We start from the raw sequence: 16,402 nt of genomic DNA, 5'->3' as shown, positions 1-16,402 counted from the left end.
GCACTTTGGGAGGCCGAGACGGGCGGATCACGAGGTCAGGAGATCGAGACCATCCTGGCTAACACGGTGAAACCCCGTCTCTACTAAAAACTACAAAAAACTAGCCGGGCGACGTGGCGGCGCCTGTAGTCCCAGCTACCCGGGAGGCTGAGACAGGAGAATGGCGTGAACCCGGGAGGCGGAGCTTGCAGTGAGCTGAGATCCGGCCACAGCACTCCAGCCTGGGTGACAGAGCAAGACTCCGTCTCAAAAAAAAAAAAAAAAAAAAAAAAAAAAAAAAGAATCTTTTATAATTTTTCAAAAGGTCGTATACTATTCTCATTTCTAATATTGTTAATTTCTATATTCCCTTTCTCAATCAGACTTGTCTATTATTTAGTATTTTTCAATAACCAATTTTGGTTTATCAATTCCACTTTACTTGTTATTGCCATTGCTCTGTTTTGTTTTCTAATGAATTTATCTATACTTTCACCATTAATAATTCCTTCTTTTGAATCTGTTGTTCTTTTTCTAGCTTTGTAAATTGAGTGTTCACTTTATATTGTAATATTTCTTCCTTAATTATAAAAGAACATAGGGCTAGGAATTATTTTTAGATCATAACTACGGCCACAGCCCATAGTGATGATTTATAGGATTCCTGCTGTCATTTATTTCGAAATAATCTTGAATTCCTTCTGTAATCCAAATGTTATTTAAATGTTTTAATATTTGCAAATGGTTAGATTTTGTTATCTGTTTAGTGTTCGTTTCTAATTTTAATGCGTCATGGTTGGCAAACATGACTGATTATTTCTTCTTTTTGGAATTCATTAAAATGATCTCCATAAGGCTCATTAGTTTTGATTGGAGACAGGTCCCTCCAAAAATCTCTTTCCAAATAAACGTTAATGCTGACTTCAAGGCCGTCAAAATAAAGTCTTCAAGGCTTAAATGTTTTGAAACTATCTCCTTAGTGTTCCTTTATTATTTTAAGTCAATAAATTATGAATCCAAGATAAATTTTTTATTTTATTCTATTCTATTCTATTCTATTCTATTCTATTCTATTCTATTCTATTCTATTCTATTCTATTCTATTTTATTTTATTTATTTTATTTTATTTAGAGATGGAGTCTGGCTCTGCCGCCCAGGCTGGAGTGCAGTGGCACGATCTCGGCTCACTGCAAGCTCTGCCTCCCGGGTTTACGCCATTCTCCTGCCTCAGCCTCCCGAGTAGCTGGGACTACAGGCGTCCGCCACCACGCCCAACTAATTTTTTGTATTTTTAGTAGAGACGGGGTTTCACTATGTTAGCCAGGATGGTCTCGATCTCCTGACCTCGTGATCTGCCTGCCTCGGCCTCCCAAAGTGCTGGGATTACAGGCGTGAGCCACCGCGCATAGCCAATAATGTGCCTTATTATTTTTCAAAGCTTTCTTTCGAATAGTAACAATTTCTTTGGTTTGTACTTTACCTGGCAGAGACAAGTTTCATTATCTGCATTTGGACTTATTTCTTTACATAAGCATAAAATATTAACGTATCTGTACACTTGGACAGGTATTAAAGGAAATAAATAAATCTTAAGAGTATGATCTCAAATAACTAAATTTTCTTGTATTTTTCATTCAAAGAATAGAGAAAGCCATTGCATTTCACATAATGTGAAGGATTAAGCTGTTCTTTTAATCTGTTTTGCAACTTGAGTTAAATGATAATAGATGGAAATCATAAGGTACCATCGAGAGGTAGAGGAGTCAGGGGCTAAAGGTAGTACGTGAAACCCATCTGTAGTCAGAACTGCTCTTGAAAGACTAAAAGACGTGTAACACCTGTCGCCAGGTGTCACCTTTGGGGAGTACAGTAGAAATAGTAGGTGGGAGTGGGAAAGAAAGGGAAATCTCATATTTTGCTCTATACACTCCTGCACTGTACGAACTCTTTACAATAATACTGTATACATGAATTACTCATTTTGTAATTATAAGAAAACAAAAAAATTATCCTTAATGGTGCGTATGACTTTCAGTTTAGACATACAACTTTGCTCTAAATCCAAAGCAGCCAGTCCCCACAATGCCCCCCTCGCCCCCAACACTAGAGCATCAAGAAAAACACCAGATAAAGTATTTGACTTGTTTTGGTGCCATATTATGCTATAGAAATTTAGATCTTTTTTTTTTTTTTTTTTGAGACGGAGTCTCGCTCTGCCGCCCAGGCTGGAGTGCAGTGGCCAGATCTCAGCTCACTGCAAGCTCCGCCTCCTGGGTTTACGCCATTCTCCTGCCTCAGCCTCCCGAGTAGCTGGGACTACAGGCGCCTGGGCCACCTCGCCCGGCTAGTTTTTTTTTTGTACTTTTTAGTAGAGACGGGGTTTCACCGTGTTAGCCAGGATGGCCTCGATCTCCTGACCTCGTGATCCGCCCGTCTCGGCCTCCCAAAGTGCTGGGATTACAGGCTTGAGCCACCGCGCCCGGCCAGAAATTTAGATCTTTAAGTATTCTAGAATCAGAGTGCCATGAGTTGCCCCCATAAGAACACAGGAGCAAAGATTGCACACGGATCATGTCCATTTTAGGCCTTTTAACACACACACTGATGGAAGGAAACAGCACATTTATTTATTTATCGGACAAAGAGCTTTGTTTTGGTGATTTGCTTACTGTCTAGCAGCCCCAAGCCCATCTTCTACATTCAGCTGGTCTTTGACATTGAGGCCAGGACTCCCAAACTACATTTCCTAGGCCTCCTTGTCGGCTGGTTTCCAGTTGTGTTCTAATAAAGGAAGGTGGAAGAAGAGAAGGAACTTCCTTCCTGTTTCCACCTTCCTTCTAGCATCATTCCCACATGTGAGGGCAGCTATGGCTCCACCCTCCAGCTCCTTTCTTTCTTTCTTTTTTTTTTTTGAGATGGAGTCTTCCTCTGTCGCACAGGCTAAAGTGCAGTGGTGCGATCTCGGCTCACTGCAACCTCCGCCTCCGGGCTTCAATCAATTCTCTGTCTCAGCCTCCCGAGTACTTGGGATTACAGGCGCCCACCACCACACCGGTTAATTTTTTTGTATTTTTAGTATAGATGGGGTTTCACCATCTTGACCAGGCTGGTCTTGAACTCCTGACCTCGCAATCCACCTGCCTCGACCTCCCAAAGTGCTGGGATTACAGGCGTCAGCCACTGCACCCGGCTCCAGCACCTACCTACCTACCTTCCTTCCTTCCTTTCTTCCTTCCTTCCTTTTTTCTTTCTTTCTTTTTTTTTTTTTTTTTGATGGAGTTTCACTCTTGTTGCCCAAGCTGGAGTGCAATGCCACAATCTTGGCTCACTGCAACCTCCGTCTCCCAAGTTCAAGGGATTCTCCTGCCTCAGCCTCCTAAGTAGGTGAGATTACAGGCATGCACCACCACACCCAGCTAATTTTTTTATTTAGTAGAGATGGGGTTTCACCATGTTGGTCATGCTGGTCTCAAACTCGTGACCTCAGGTGATCCACCCACCTCGGCCTCCCAAAGTGCTGGGATTACAGGCGTGCGCCACCACGCCTGGCCCTCCAGCTCCTTTCAACAGCCCATGCACCAGCTGCTCTGCATCACTCCGAAGTCCCAGCACCACCTGACCCTGCCATCTCACAGTCTGAGCACAGGCTACCCCAGGCCTTTCTTCTGAGCTTGTAAAGTTCTGGTAACCCCACCTTTTCCTTCTTTTTCCTTTTATTGCTGTCTCAGTCTTCCCATACCTGTGTAACCAATTTTGTGTATTAAACTGTCTCCGTTTAAGAAGTGAGCCTGGTCTGTGATTTCCTGGATGGGATTTTAACCAATTCCATATGACTATACTCATGTAAATTAAAAACGCTTAGGATGTCAGCCAAAGTAGAATGTTGCGTCTTCACTATGCGGTGGTATAAAACTATCCAATGAAACTTTTTTCAGAAGATGCATGGTAGTTATTTCCCTGAAGAAGCATGATCCTCAATGCATTAAAAAAAAAGGAGACAGAAAAGAAGCAGGGTTCATCCGAACAAGAATGGAGGACATTGTTCTCTTCCTGGTCCAAGCCTCATCCCCACCGGTCCTAGAACTGCCAGCTCATTTGCATCAAGTATTAGTATCTTGTAAGCTTTAGTCTTTGTATATAAATTTATCTCTGTGATTTTTTACTGTTAGCTCCAAATATTGGCAAATGGCACCTTTTAAGTATTGTATCTAGAGTAATATACTTAAATTTATAAAGTGGCTTTCAAAAATTGTAAAATAAATTGCAGGATATGAGATCTCTGTCCAAAAAAATAATAATTGAGAAAGCCTGTGGATTATTTAGTTCAGCATATTTAGCTAATTATAATTTTAAAGGACAATATTAATCATAACAGCTAAATCTAATAATTGTTGAACACTTACGCCTGGCACTGTGCTTACAGCCTTACATGTATTTTATCAATTAATTTTTACTACACCCAAAATACACCATATGAAATAAGGACTATTATTATTCTCATTTCCCAGATGAGGAATCTGAGATACAGAAATATTAAGTAATTAATCTAAGTTCACGGAGGTTGTAAAATAAGTAGATGTAGTATTTAGCTATTGGGTATGAATTAAATTTAAAGTTTTGGTAAAGGATTGGAAACTCTGGCCCTAAGAGGGAAAGTCTGAGATCCTAGTGTGACAAATTTTGGGAACTTGCATTTAAATTTGATTTATGTATAATGAAACTCAATGAATATTTTGAGTCTTTAATTTTTTTTTTTTGAGACAGAGTCTTACTCTGTCGCCAGGATGGAGTGCAGTGGCACAACCTCGGCTCACTGCAACCTCTGCCTCCCGGGTTCAAGTGATTCTCCTGCCTCAGCCTCCCAAGTAGCTGGGACTACATGTGTGTGCCACCACACCCAGCTAATTTTTGTATTTTTAGTAGACATGGGGTTTCACCATGTTGGCCAGGATGGTGTCGATCTCTTGACCTCGTGATCTGCCCACCTCAGCCTCCCAAAGTGCTAGGATTACAAGCATGAGCCACCGCGCCTGGCTTTTTTTTTTTTTTTTTTTTTTTTTACTTATTATTCTACATCAAAGAAGTAGTATAATGTGATCATGTTAGACACTCGGTATAATCTTGGCTCTGTCAACAAAAAGCAGGTGACCTTGGGCAAGTTTTTCAACCGCTCTGTGCTCCCATCTGTAGGGTAGAGATGATCCTAACACCTATGCCGTAAGGTCATTGGATGAGTTAAATGAGAGTCACATAAAGTACTCAGTACTTTGCTATAATTTATATAGCAGTGTACGATGATTAGAGGAAGAACAATTTTTTTATTCACTAAAATATCCAACTATTTAAGACATGAGATAATATCTCAAGTAAAAATTTTTCTCCCCAATTAATTATATGTGGATTTAAGTCCAGTTCCATCCTACTGGGTGAAAATAATAATAATATTTATTATTCTGAGACTGAGTGTTAAAACATCTAGCTCCCTGTGGAGGTTATAGTTTAGTGGGTACATCATTACCACTAAACACACACAATGTAGTGATGGTCACACAACAATGTGAATGTCCTTAGTGACACCGAACTGTACGTGTAAGAATAGTTAAGGCCGGGCGCGGTGGCTCAAGCCTGTAATCCCAGCACTTTGGGAGGCCGAGACGGGCGGATCACGAGGTCAGGAGATCGAGACCATCCTGGCTAACACGGTGAAACCTCGTCTCTACTAAAAACTACAAAAAACTAGCCGGGCGACGTGGCGGCGCCTGTAGTCCCAGCTACCAGGGAGGCTGAGGCAGGAGAATGGCGTGAACCCGGGAGGCGGAGCTTGCAGTGAGCTGAGATCCGGCCACTGCACTCCAGCCTGGGCGACAGAGCGAGACTCCGTCTCAAAAAAAAAAAAAAAAAAAAAAAGAATAGTTAAAACGGTCATTTTAAAAATTTTTTTAATTTTATTTTTTTGAGATGGAGGTTTGTTCTTGTTGCCCAGGCTGGGGTGCAATGGCACGATCTCGGCTCACAGCAACCTCTGCCTCCTGGGTTCAAGCCATTCTCCTGCCTCAGCCTCCTGGAGTAGCTGGGATTATAGGCATGCACCACCACACTTGGCTAATTTTGTATTTTTAGTAGAGACGGAGTTTCTCCATGTTGGTCAGGCTGGTCTCGAACTCCCGACCTCAGGTGACCCACCCGCCTCAGCCTCCCAAAGTGTTGGGATTACAGGCGTGAGCCACTGTGCCTGGCCACACCTGGCTTTTAAATTAGACTTAGAGTGGGTTCAATGTGGATGGATTTATTCAACAGCAAATTGAGAAGTTATTTTTCAAAGGGTACCCTCAGACTGATACAGCACAAAAAAAATGGAGAGAGACGATGATTTCTCTGCTTTGATAGAAGAACATTTCTAGCAGGGTAACCCAAGCTAAACAGATGTAAAAGAAACAAGGTGGAATCAGTTTGATCTTATCTTTGAAAAGCAGAAAAACAGTGAACTGAACTGAGAAGCCTACTGAGTTTTCTACCATTTTCATGAAATGCTTGATTAGGCTGAAACTAGTGCACATTCTTTCCTCATGATGCTGTGATGTGAGTTATTGCTTTCCACACTATCAGTCACTTTGGTCTTGCTCGCCTTCACTCCCACATCTATGGGAAGTGGTTCGCATTTTTGTTCTCATATGGTCATTCAATAGTGTTGAACATACTGTTATGTGGCTCGATGACCCCGGCTATTCTTGCAAGTCCACTCTTTTTTCTAAAAATAGAAATGTGTGTTAGGAATTAAAAGCACCTCATGTTTGATTGTGTTCATGTTCTTTGAATTATCCTGCAGTTTGAGTCACACATTCAATTTAGAGAACAAAAATAATAGCTGCTAATAATGTCTCCAACGAAAATACTTTAATAGCCGGGCGCGGTGGCTCAAGCCTGTAATCCCAGCACTTTGGGAGGCCGAGACGGGCGGATCACGAGGTCAGGAGATCGAGGCCATCCTGGCTAACACGGTGAAACCTCGTCTCTACTAAAAAATACAAAAAAAACTAGCCGGGCGAGGTGGCGGGAGCCTGTAGTCCCAGCTACTCGGAGGCTGAGGCAGGAGAATGGCGGGAACCCGGGAGGCGGAGCTTGCAGTGAGCTGAGATCCGGCCACTGCACTCCAGCCCGGGCGACAGAGCGAGACTCCGTCTCAAAAAAAAAAAAAAAAAAGAAAATACTTTAATAATCTTGGTCACATTTAACAATATACGGAGTCCACAGCCAATCACTTGAAAATCTGGTCCTACACATAGGTATATGATTCCAAGCGGCAAGAAAGCAAATCTTCCGGGGAAAGAAAAAGTGTTAACATTCCTTAGTTTTAAGTTCCTATTTCAAAGGACAGAAAGGGAGGCTGTTACCTGTATCCCGATAGACAGGCATCGATTTTTCTTAAAGTGGTCCTTCTTCCTGTCCTCCGTGGTGACGGTGGCTATGGTAGTCGTGGTGGTGACGGTGGCAGTGTTATTACCCATGTGTTGACTGGCAGGGCCATGGATCTGGGCGTTTGCAGCTTCGATGGCGGCGGTCAGAGCCTTCATACTGTCCAGGCTCTCGGTGGAGTTGCTGAGTCCAGACTGGCTGATAATATCTCCTCGCTGGCCCTGTCCGTCCATGTAGGCATCCTGGGCTGACTCTGTGCTACTCTGGGCTGTGATAGAAATGAAAGGTTTCGTGGTAGTTCTGGGTGGGACTGGAGGTGGTGTCTTCTTATATGTTGTAATGCAAGATGACACTGGAAGACAGTGAAAACAAAGACACTGTGATTTCTGCGTGGGTTTTAATTTCTGATATTGTAACTGACAGCCATTGGAAATTAGGGCACACGAAACACACTGAGACATTTAACAGGAAAAAAAGTTCCACTGACAGGCTGAGACCCCTGCTTTCCGGAGGTGGTTTGGGTCTCCTCTGAGGTGACACCTCCACAAAACCGAGGGAGGAAAACACTGGGAAATACCAATTTCTGAAATGGAAGTTTCTGAAATGGAAATTAATTGGAATCAACATAAACGAGACATGATTAGCCCTCTGTCGAAACCTTCCCAGCCAACAGAGTGTATAGGCACAGAGAGAAGGTGAGGGGAGTCTCTGCCTTCAAGGAAAACACTAAATATAGCTAACGTTAAGCAAGGTAACTCATTAGAAGAGATTCTAGTGGTTGATAATAAACATGGAAAAAGAAAAAAAGCAAAGAGGTTGTGAGGATGCGTGTTCTGATCCTAATAACAAGGACGAGGTGTCTAGGTGAGAAGGGTACACACGCCATCATAGCTGCTACAACTTGCTTATGGAAGCCCACTTCCTTCCTTCCTTCCTTCCTTCCTTCCTTCCTTCCTTCCTTCCTTCCTTCCTTCCTTCCCTCCCTCCCTCCCTCCCTCCCTCCCTCCCTCCCTCCCTCCCTCCTTCCTTCCTTCCTTCCTTTTCTCTCTCCCTCCTTCCCTTAAAAATGTTTTCTTACAAATAGAGAGGAGGTCTCTCTGTGTTGCCCAGGCTGGTCTTGAATTCCTGGGCTCAAGAGATCCTCTCCCTTAGGCCTCCTTTCAAAGGACAGAAAAGGAGACTGTTACCTGTATCTTGATAGACAGACAAATAGAAGTGCTGGGATTACAGGGGTGAGCCACCGGGCCCATCCACTTCCCACCTTTCTCTCTGTCTTTCTGTCTGACCTTCCTTCCTTCCTTCCTTCCTTCCTTCCTTCCTTCCTTCCTTCCTTCCTTCCTTCCTTCCTTTCCTCCCTCCTCCCTCCCTTCTTTTCTCTCTCTGTCCCTCTGTTTCCCCCCTCCTTCCCTTCTTTCCTTCCTTCCCTCCTTCAGTCTTTTACTTTTCTCTGTCTTCCTGTCTTGTCATCCTTCCTTTTCATTCTCTCTCTCTCCATCTCCCTCTTTCTTGTCTTTCCCCTCCTCCTCCTCTCTGTCTTCCTTCTTCCCTTCCACCTTGCCTCTCTCTCTCTCTGTCTTTTTTTGGATAAGCGCTCACTATATAAACTTCTTTTGTTGAATTTTCGCTTGTTTTTGAGCAGAACTACTCACTGAGCGTATTTACACTGTACAAAAGTCTCCTATTGTAGAAATTAATCCACATGCTAGTTAATAAATCAGTCTTCATGGGCTTCGTCTGTATGAGCCACTCCCTAAAGTGTCTTCCTTTAGGGCAACTTGGTCAAGTCAAGGGCCTGAATCTGACTGGGTGTGGTGGCTCACGCCTGTAATCCCAGCACTTTGGGAGGCTGTGGCAGGTGGATCACCTGAGGTCAGGAGTTTGAGACGAGCCTGGCCAACATGGTGAAACCTCGTCTCTACTAAAAATACAAAAATTAGCCGGGTGTGATGGTGCATGCCTGTAATCCCAGCTACTCGGGAGGCTGAGGCAGGAGAATCGCTTCAACCTGGGAGGCGGACGTTGAGGTGAGCTGAGATCGTGCCCTTGCACTCCAACCTAGGCGACAGAGCGAGATTCGGTCTAAAAAAAGGGTGGGGGCCTGAATCTAGGCTGCTGAGTACAATTTTGGACCTGTACAAGGGAGTCAAGGTCTATTTGGAGGCTCCCAGCAGCAGTCTAAGCCCCACCATCTAGCCATTTGATTACAATGCTGAGGGTTTTGAAGAAGCTTTATACTTTGGCTTTCAGTTTCTCATTTGTAAAGCATGATTTTAGAAAATAAAGATCAAAAACGAATTAAGTTTCCAAGTGGGACTCTGGTCAGTCAAGCACAATTCCTTAAGCAGCTATTATACATTCATTCAAATAATTATGCTTCCATCATTTCCTACCCAGCCCACCCCAGCCCACCCACTCTCGCAGGTGGTGTCACCGTGGCTCCATCACATCAGCTAGACCTGGCCACGCAGTCCCAACTTGTTACCTACCGTTCTAGCTGCCAACTTGAACCATCTCACTGAATGAAATGCTTGCTTCAACACTGAAGATGTTTCCTTTGGCCACTCAAAGGAAACACCCTATAATGAACAATAAACAAAAGGACCCCATTATGCTGTCCTGCTGTTTCAGTGGCCTGTGATTTGGAGTAATTTCCTTAACCATAAAATAGATGGAGATAATAATGTTTGGCTATTTCGCAGGGATTGCCTGAGTATTGGAGGAATAAATCAAGCAAATGTCACATACAATATCATATGGACTCTGGGAGAGGGGAAGACAAGGTGCATGACACAGAGGCAGTTGCCTCTCATTCCCTGGGTGGGTGACTGGCAGAGGCCCAGCCCAGGAGAACTTCCCATCTATGCTGACTCATGAAACACACATCTTTACCTCCTTTTTAATTTTTTTAAGAGATAGGGTTTTACTCTGTCACCAGGTAGGAGGGCAGTGGCACCATCATGGCTCACTGCAGCCTCTATCTCCCAGGCTCAAGCAATCCTCCCACTTCAGTCTCTTGAGCAGCTGGGACTACAGGTGTGCACCACCACATCCAGCTAATTTTTTATTTTTTGTAGAGATGGAGTTGTGTTGCCCAGGCTGGTCTGGAACCCCTGGCTTCAAGCGATCCTCCCACCTCAGCCTCTCAAAGTGCTGCATTAGAGGCATGAGCCACTATGCCATGCCTGGCTCATCTTTATCATTTGAATGCAGCTCAACAATAAGCAGTCAACTTCCTCATTTTTTAGCTAATGCACCTGACAGGAAATGTGACTCAGGGAAAATACAGTGCCTGCAAGGTGCGGAACCAGGAGCGGAACCAGCCAGCCTCAGGTTCTTCCCATTAGCCCAAAGCTAAGCCTCTGGCTAAACAATGCCAATGCATATACATTGTAAATACTTTGCCTTGCTCACTTTAGTTTCTTGTATCCAAACCTTGGTGCAGCTCTGGTTCTCAGAGAGGCATTAGTGATGGTAGCCCTGCTCGGAGTAATGCTCATGTCAGTCATTCAGCTGAAGACCCAGAGTGGGTGGGAGCCATAAATTGGATAGAACCTCTCCCTATTAAAATCGAATGAAACTAGAGCATTGTACCACTTCTCCTAAGACATGTCTTTACAATGTGAACTCATTATTTTGTTCAAAATGGATTCTCAGGACATTCCACCCACTGATATTTCAAGAAGCTAAATAACATATTCCAACATCAAATGTCTGACCTTTTGGATTACGTATTGCTTCTTGTTAGCTCTCCCTGGTTTCTTCTTTCAGTGTGGATAATCCAAACTGGACACTGAGGACAGGCACAGTGGCTCACACCTGTCATCCCAGCGTTTGGGGAGGCTAAGGTGGGAGGACTGCTTGAGTCCAGAAGTTGCAGACCAGCCTGGGCAAGAGATCCTGCCTCTACTCAATTAGAAAACAAAACTAAACACTCCCCATCCAAAAAAAAAAGCTAGATATGCAGCCAAATATAGAATCATTTGATTTGCTATGACATACAGTAAAACTCCTGCCATGATGTGATAAGTGTGATGATGTGGGTGGGAGGGCGCGGGGCTAGGTCACATCGTTCCCAACGCATGACTGACCTTGGGGACCTGAGCCTCCAATGTGACTCCTACACTCCCCAGGCCAACTGCAATTGTACGCCACCTGGTGGCTGTTGTCAGCTGATCTTCGCTATCTATCGGGATAACTCTGGATATCTTGTTCAACAGGGACATTGGCAGAGCTCCAGTAATGCTTGAAATCTACCATGGTTAGATTGGACAGGGAGAATACTGGAGACACGACTTCTCCAACAGGGTGGTCCTGCCCCCAACACCCAAAGGAGATAACATTTTGAGATCCCCCTCACTTTGAATAAGGGAGCTGAATGGAGGACAGGAACTATTTCCCACGCTGTTATACGGAGGGACATGACTCGTTATTATGAAGCTTTAGGATAGGAACCATCTTCCATGCTGTTATGAGGAGGGGCGTTACTCGTTATTATGAGGCTTCACTGCGGTGAGCAACACTGTCCAGTCATGGACTAGGAAGGTGAAAGGAATTCAAATCTTCATGATTGCTTTTTTTTTTCCAGCTACAGACAGGGTCTCATTGTGCTGTGTTTTGTGTTCATTGCAAATGAAATGATTTTTTCCTCATCTGGTTGAAAGGACTCCATCTAGCTGAAACGCCTTGAACTCCCTGGTTCAAGAGATCTTCCCCCTTCAGCCTCCTGAATAGGTGGGTCAACAGGCGCATGCCACCATGCCCGGCTTAAGATTGCCGTTTGAAGGAGAGGAAAGGAGATTCACATCACAACTCACACTTCTCCATCGTCCCCTTCTTCATTTTCCAATTCTTCTGCACTCCAAAGCTCATACAACGAAATCCTTCCGTTTTCCCCAACATCACCCTTTCCTAGATTTGCTATCTAAGCCCTAAACCCTCGCTTCTCCCCTAAGGGTGTTTTGTTTGTTTCAGTTCTACTCTCAGGATTCAGTGCCAGGAAAGATTTAGAACCCACTGAGAAGGTCTGAGCACCAGCGGGTGTGTGATAGATAAGAGTGAGGCTTAAGGAGGGTGAAACACCAGCCAATATGTTTGTCTTGTCCGGTCAAAACAGAAAGAGAAAATGAGAAAGAGAAAAAGAGAAAACGAGCAGCTTCTATACAGTGAGTGAAACATCTGATTTGTTTAAAGACGTTCTCTCTTTTTTTTTTTTTTTGAGACGGAGTTTCACTCTTGTCACCCAGGTGCAATGGTGCGATCTCAGCTCAGGGCAACCTCTGCCTCCTGGGTTCAAGCAATTCTCTTGCCTCAGCCTCCTGAGTAGGTGGGATTACAGGCATGCGCCACCATGCCTGGCAAATTTTTGTGGGTTTAGTAGAGACAGGGTTTCACCATGTTGGCCTGGCTAGTCTCAAACTCCTGATCTCAGGTGATTCACCTGCCTCGGCCTCCCAAAGTGCTGGGATTAGAGGCGTGAGCCACCATTCCCAGCAAGAACGGAGAGGTGAAGCCAGCTGGACTTCCTGGGTCCAGTAGGGACTTGGAGAACTTTTCTGTCTAGCTAAAGAATTGTAAATGCACCAATCAGCACTCTGTAAAAACGCACCAATCAGTGTTCAGTGTCTAGTTAAAGGATTGTAAATGCACCAATCAGCACTCTGTAATAATACACCAATCAGCACTCTATAATAACGCACCAATCAGCGCTCTGTGTCTAGCTAATGGATTGTAAATGCACCAATCAGCACTGTGTAAAATGGACCAATCAGCAGGATGTGGGTGGGGACAAATAAGGAAATAAAAGCTGGCCACTCCAGCCAGCAGTGGCAATCTAGCCACAATCTGATGGGGTTGTCTGGCATGCTGTGGAAGGTTTGTTCTTTCGCTTTTCACAATAAATCTTGCTGCTGCCCACTCTTTGGGTCCACACTATCTTTATGAACTTTTATAGGAATTTTATAGAGTGTTTTACCTGTTGAATCTAAAACAAAAAACAAAAAACTAAGGGTTTTTTGTATGTCTTAAAAAAAATTCCTCTTTCTAGTAATTCTTTTTTGTTGCATTTTACCAAAGCACTGATCTGCAACAAATTGAGGGCAAACAAACAAACTGGTCCCTCACCAGAGATAGTCTGAGAAGCACTGAAAAGAACATTTGCAAATCCAGAGAACAGGGCAGAGGTAGTATGAGTGAGATTAAGAATATATTCAAGACGTAATTTGAAGCCACAGGCTGAAATGATGTGAAGAGGCCAAAAGAAAAAAAAGAAACATGGAAGGACCTAAACTAGGGACATAAACATATTTCTATTGTAGAAATATAGAATGGGAACGATTGGACTTATGGTTGTAATGTCAGGTAAGGTGTCTGTTTCAGGAAAGGCATGTCGGATTAGAAGTACAGTCCTAGGCCTATTGCGGTGGCTCATTTCTGTGATCCCAGCACTTTGAGAGGTCCAGGCGGGAGGATCTCTTCGAGCTGAGGAGTTTGAGACCAGCTAGAGCAACATGGTGAAACGCATCTCCACACAATTATCCAGGAGTGGTAGCATCCTGCCCCAGCCTTCCAAGTAAGTGGCACCTGTAGTCCCAGCTACTTGGAAGGCTGGGGCGGAAGGACTGCTTGAGCCCGAAAGATCGAGGTTGCAGCGAGCCAAGATCACGCCACTCCAGCCTGGCGACAGAGCAAGACTATGTAAAAATATAAAAAACAAAAATAAAAAGACGAAGTGTTTCATTTGGAAGAGAAGAAAGGGGGGTTTTCAATTATTTGGAGGGCTCTTGCTTACAGGATGGCATGGGCCTGCTTTGTATAAGTCCCCAAAGGAACAGCAAAGGCAAGAGCTCAGAGAGGCATAAAGAATAATTCTCCAGGCATTCATTGTCCATCCACAGAAGGAATCCGAGGACCTCACAGCAGAGGGAGTTCTCAGCCCCTGTTCAAGCACAGACCAGCACATGTTTTGGCTGGGAAGTTACAGCAATTGTACCAACATCTGATAGGTGGCTCAACTAGATGACAAGATTTCTTTCAAATTGGATGGTTATGATAATGACTGAAATCTAGACAAGAATTTGCAAACTAGGGAGGGTCCCAGACAATGATGCTAAAGAACTGAAGAAAGAAGTCAAAAAAGGAGGCCAGAAAAAGAGCTCCAATGAGGCTGTCTGGTAGCAATGATGAACGTGCTGGCATCTTGGGAAAGCATCTGGCACCGATGAGGACAAAATTACTAATAGACAAGTTTGCTGCTCCTGCTTCCAGCCAAGCAGACCCCAAAGTTGTGCACTTAATAGTGCATCATAGGGCTCCTGCTCCTCGTGGTGATGTGTTATGCAGGCCTCACTTTCCAGCAAATGCCAGACAAATCAGCAGTCTGGCTGCAGTCCTCCACCGGGAAAAATGCACAAACCCTGGCAACAACAAAGATGATGAGATGAGATTTAGTCCAGATCCGTGACATGCCATTAGATCTTCCTAATCACCAGAGAGCAGATCCTTACTCTGTGTACTGGACACTGTACTAAGAACTTAATAGACATGGGGCCTGGGTATGGTGGCTCACACCTGTAATCCCAGCACTTTGGGAGGCTGAGGCATAAGGATCGCTTTAGCCCAGGAGTTCGAGGCCAGCATGGGCAACAGAGTGAGACCTTGTCTTAAAAAAAACCCAAAAACAACAACTAGCTGGTCATGATGGTGTACGCCTGAAGTCCCAGCTACTCAGTAGGCTAAGGTGGGAGGATCACTTGAGCTTGGGAGGTGGAGGCTGCAATGAGCCATGACTGTGCCACTGCACTCCAGCCTAGGTGACAGAGCAAGACTCTGCCTCAAAAAAAAAAAAAAAAGAAAAAAGAAAAAAAAAAAATAGACATGATCTCACATATGTGAAAGATCCCACTATCCCCATTTGACTGATGAAAATATTAAGGCTCAGAGCAGGCAATGGACATCTTTAACTCATCTACAGACTCAGTGACAGAGTTAAGAGTACTCAGGGCTCCAAATCCCATCTGACCATGAACTCAAACCACCTCTGTTTATCCCGGCACCCCCCGCCCTCGCCCCCGCCAGTAAACACTCTCTATTAAACACCTTGTTCACTAAAGCACCATGCCTTCCACGAGAGACTCCTTTGTGCACAGCCCTCCTCACTCTGCAGGAACTCACCAAAGTTTCAGTGAGTGAATGAATTTGGAGTGGTCAACAAGGGGTGCACAGTTGCAACTTTTAAAAGACAGCAGGAGAGAAATGCCACAAAACAAAATGCACATGGAAAAATCACTACTTTATTTCAAAATATTTACAGCTTCACATTTACAGGCCACCCAAAGTGTGGCGGTCAGTGGTGAGAAAGCAAAGATCAGAGGCTGTTGGGGTGGGGCATACACCATGATTCCCGGCCCCCATGGGAGACACAAGGTATCCCACAGTCTTCTCTCCCAGTCACATCCTCCACGGAAACCACAAGATGACTTGCTCAACTTTTTTTAAAGTAGAAAAAAGTATGCTTGTGTGTGTGTAAGGGGAGGAGACGGGATGTGAATGAGATGGAGGGTAGTGTAATAATTCATGTAGTCATAAGACACGCCAGTTGGTAGTTACTAGTATTCCAGACACTTCCTAACACCAGACAAATGCCCCAAGCCTCGGCATGTCTGGCTTAGAGATCCATTCAACTGATAGCAGCCGCCTCTTCTGGGGAGAGTAGATCTTTCTGAAAGCACTGGCTGCGCTGCTAATCAAACGCAACTTTGTTCTCAGAAAGGAGGAAGAATGGAAAGGTTTGTTTCAGAGTCACAACTTTATTTTTTAAAAAAGCACCCAAGTTGTTTTAACAAGTTGCTACAAAACTTGGGCTTCCTGAGTGGAGGCTGTTTTGCACAGTGCATCTACTGTACAAAAATCCAGGCAGGGAGGGATCAGAAAGTTAGAGTCATTAAAGAAAAAAAAAAAAAAAAAGCCCCAGGCACTTCATGCCTGGAAATGATGTCAGACGCAGCCACTCCT

General features: G+C 44.2%; 1 protein-coding gene across 8 annotated transcripts in view; it reads right to left on the bottom strand.

Moving 5' to 3' along the window:
• Nucleotides 1–16,402, bottom strand: part of DLGAP1 (DLG associated protein 1) — a 971,529-nt gene that overhangs the window by 87,797 nt on the left and 867,330 nt on the right. For 7 of the 8 annotated variants that reach the window (XM_010353208.2, XM_010353207.2, XM_010353209.2 and 4 more), the window contains one exon: nucleotides 7,372–7,745. In XM_010353208.2, coding sequence (XP_010351510.2) covers nucleotides 7,372–7,745 — 374 coding nt within the window. The remainder of the gene's footprint in view (nucleotides 1–7,371; nucleotides 7,746–16,402) is intronic. The other variant, XM_010353215.2, reaches the window with a different exon arrangement.

The sequence above is a fragment of the Rhinopithecus roxellana genome, chromosome 21, assembly GCF_007565055.1.
Source record: "Rhinopithecus roxellana isolate Shanxi Qingling chromosome 21, ASM756505v1, whole genome shotgun sequence".
Taxonomy (NCBI): domain Eukaryota; kingdom Metazoa; phylum Chordata; class Mammalia; order Primates; family Cercopithecidae; genus Rhinopithecus; species Rhinopithecus roxellana.
Note: the sequence above shows the minus strand (reverse complement) of the source record. Positions and strands in the feature narration are given on the sequence as shown.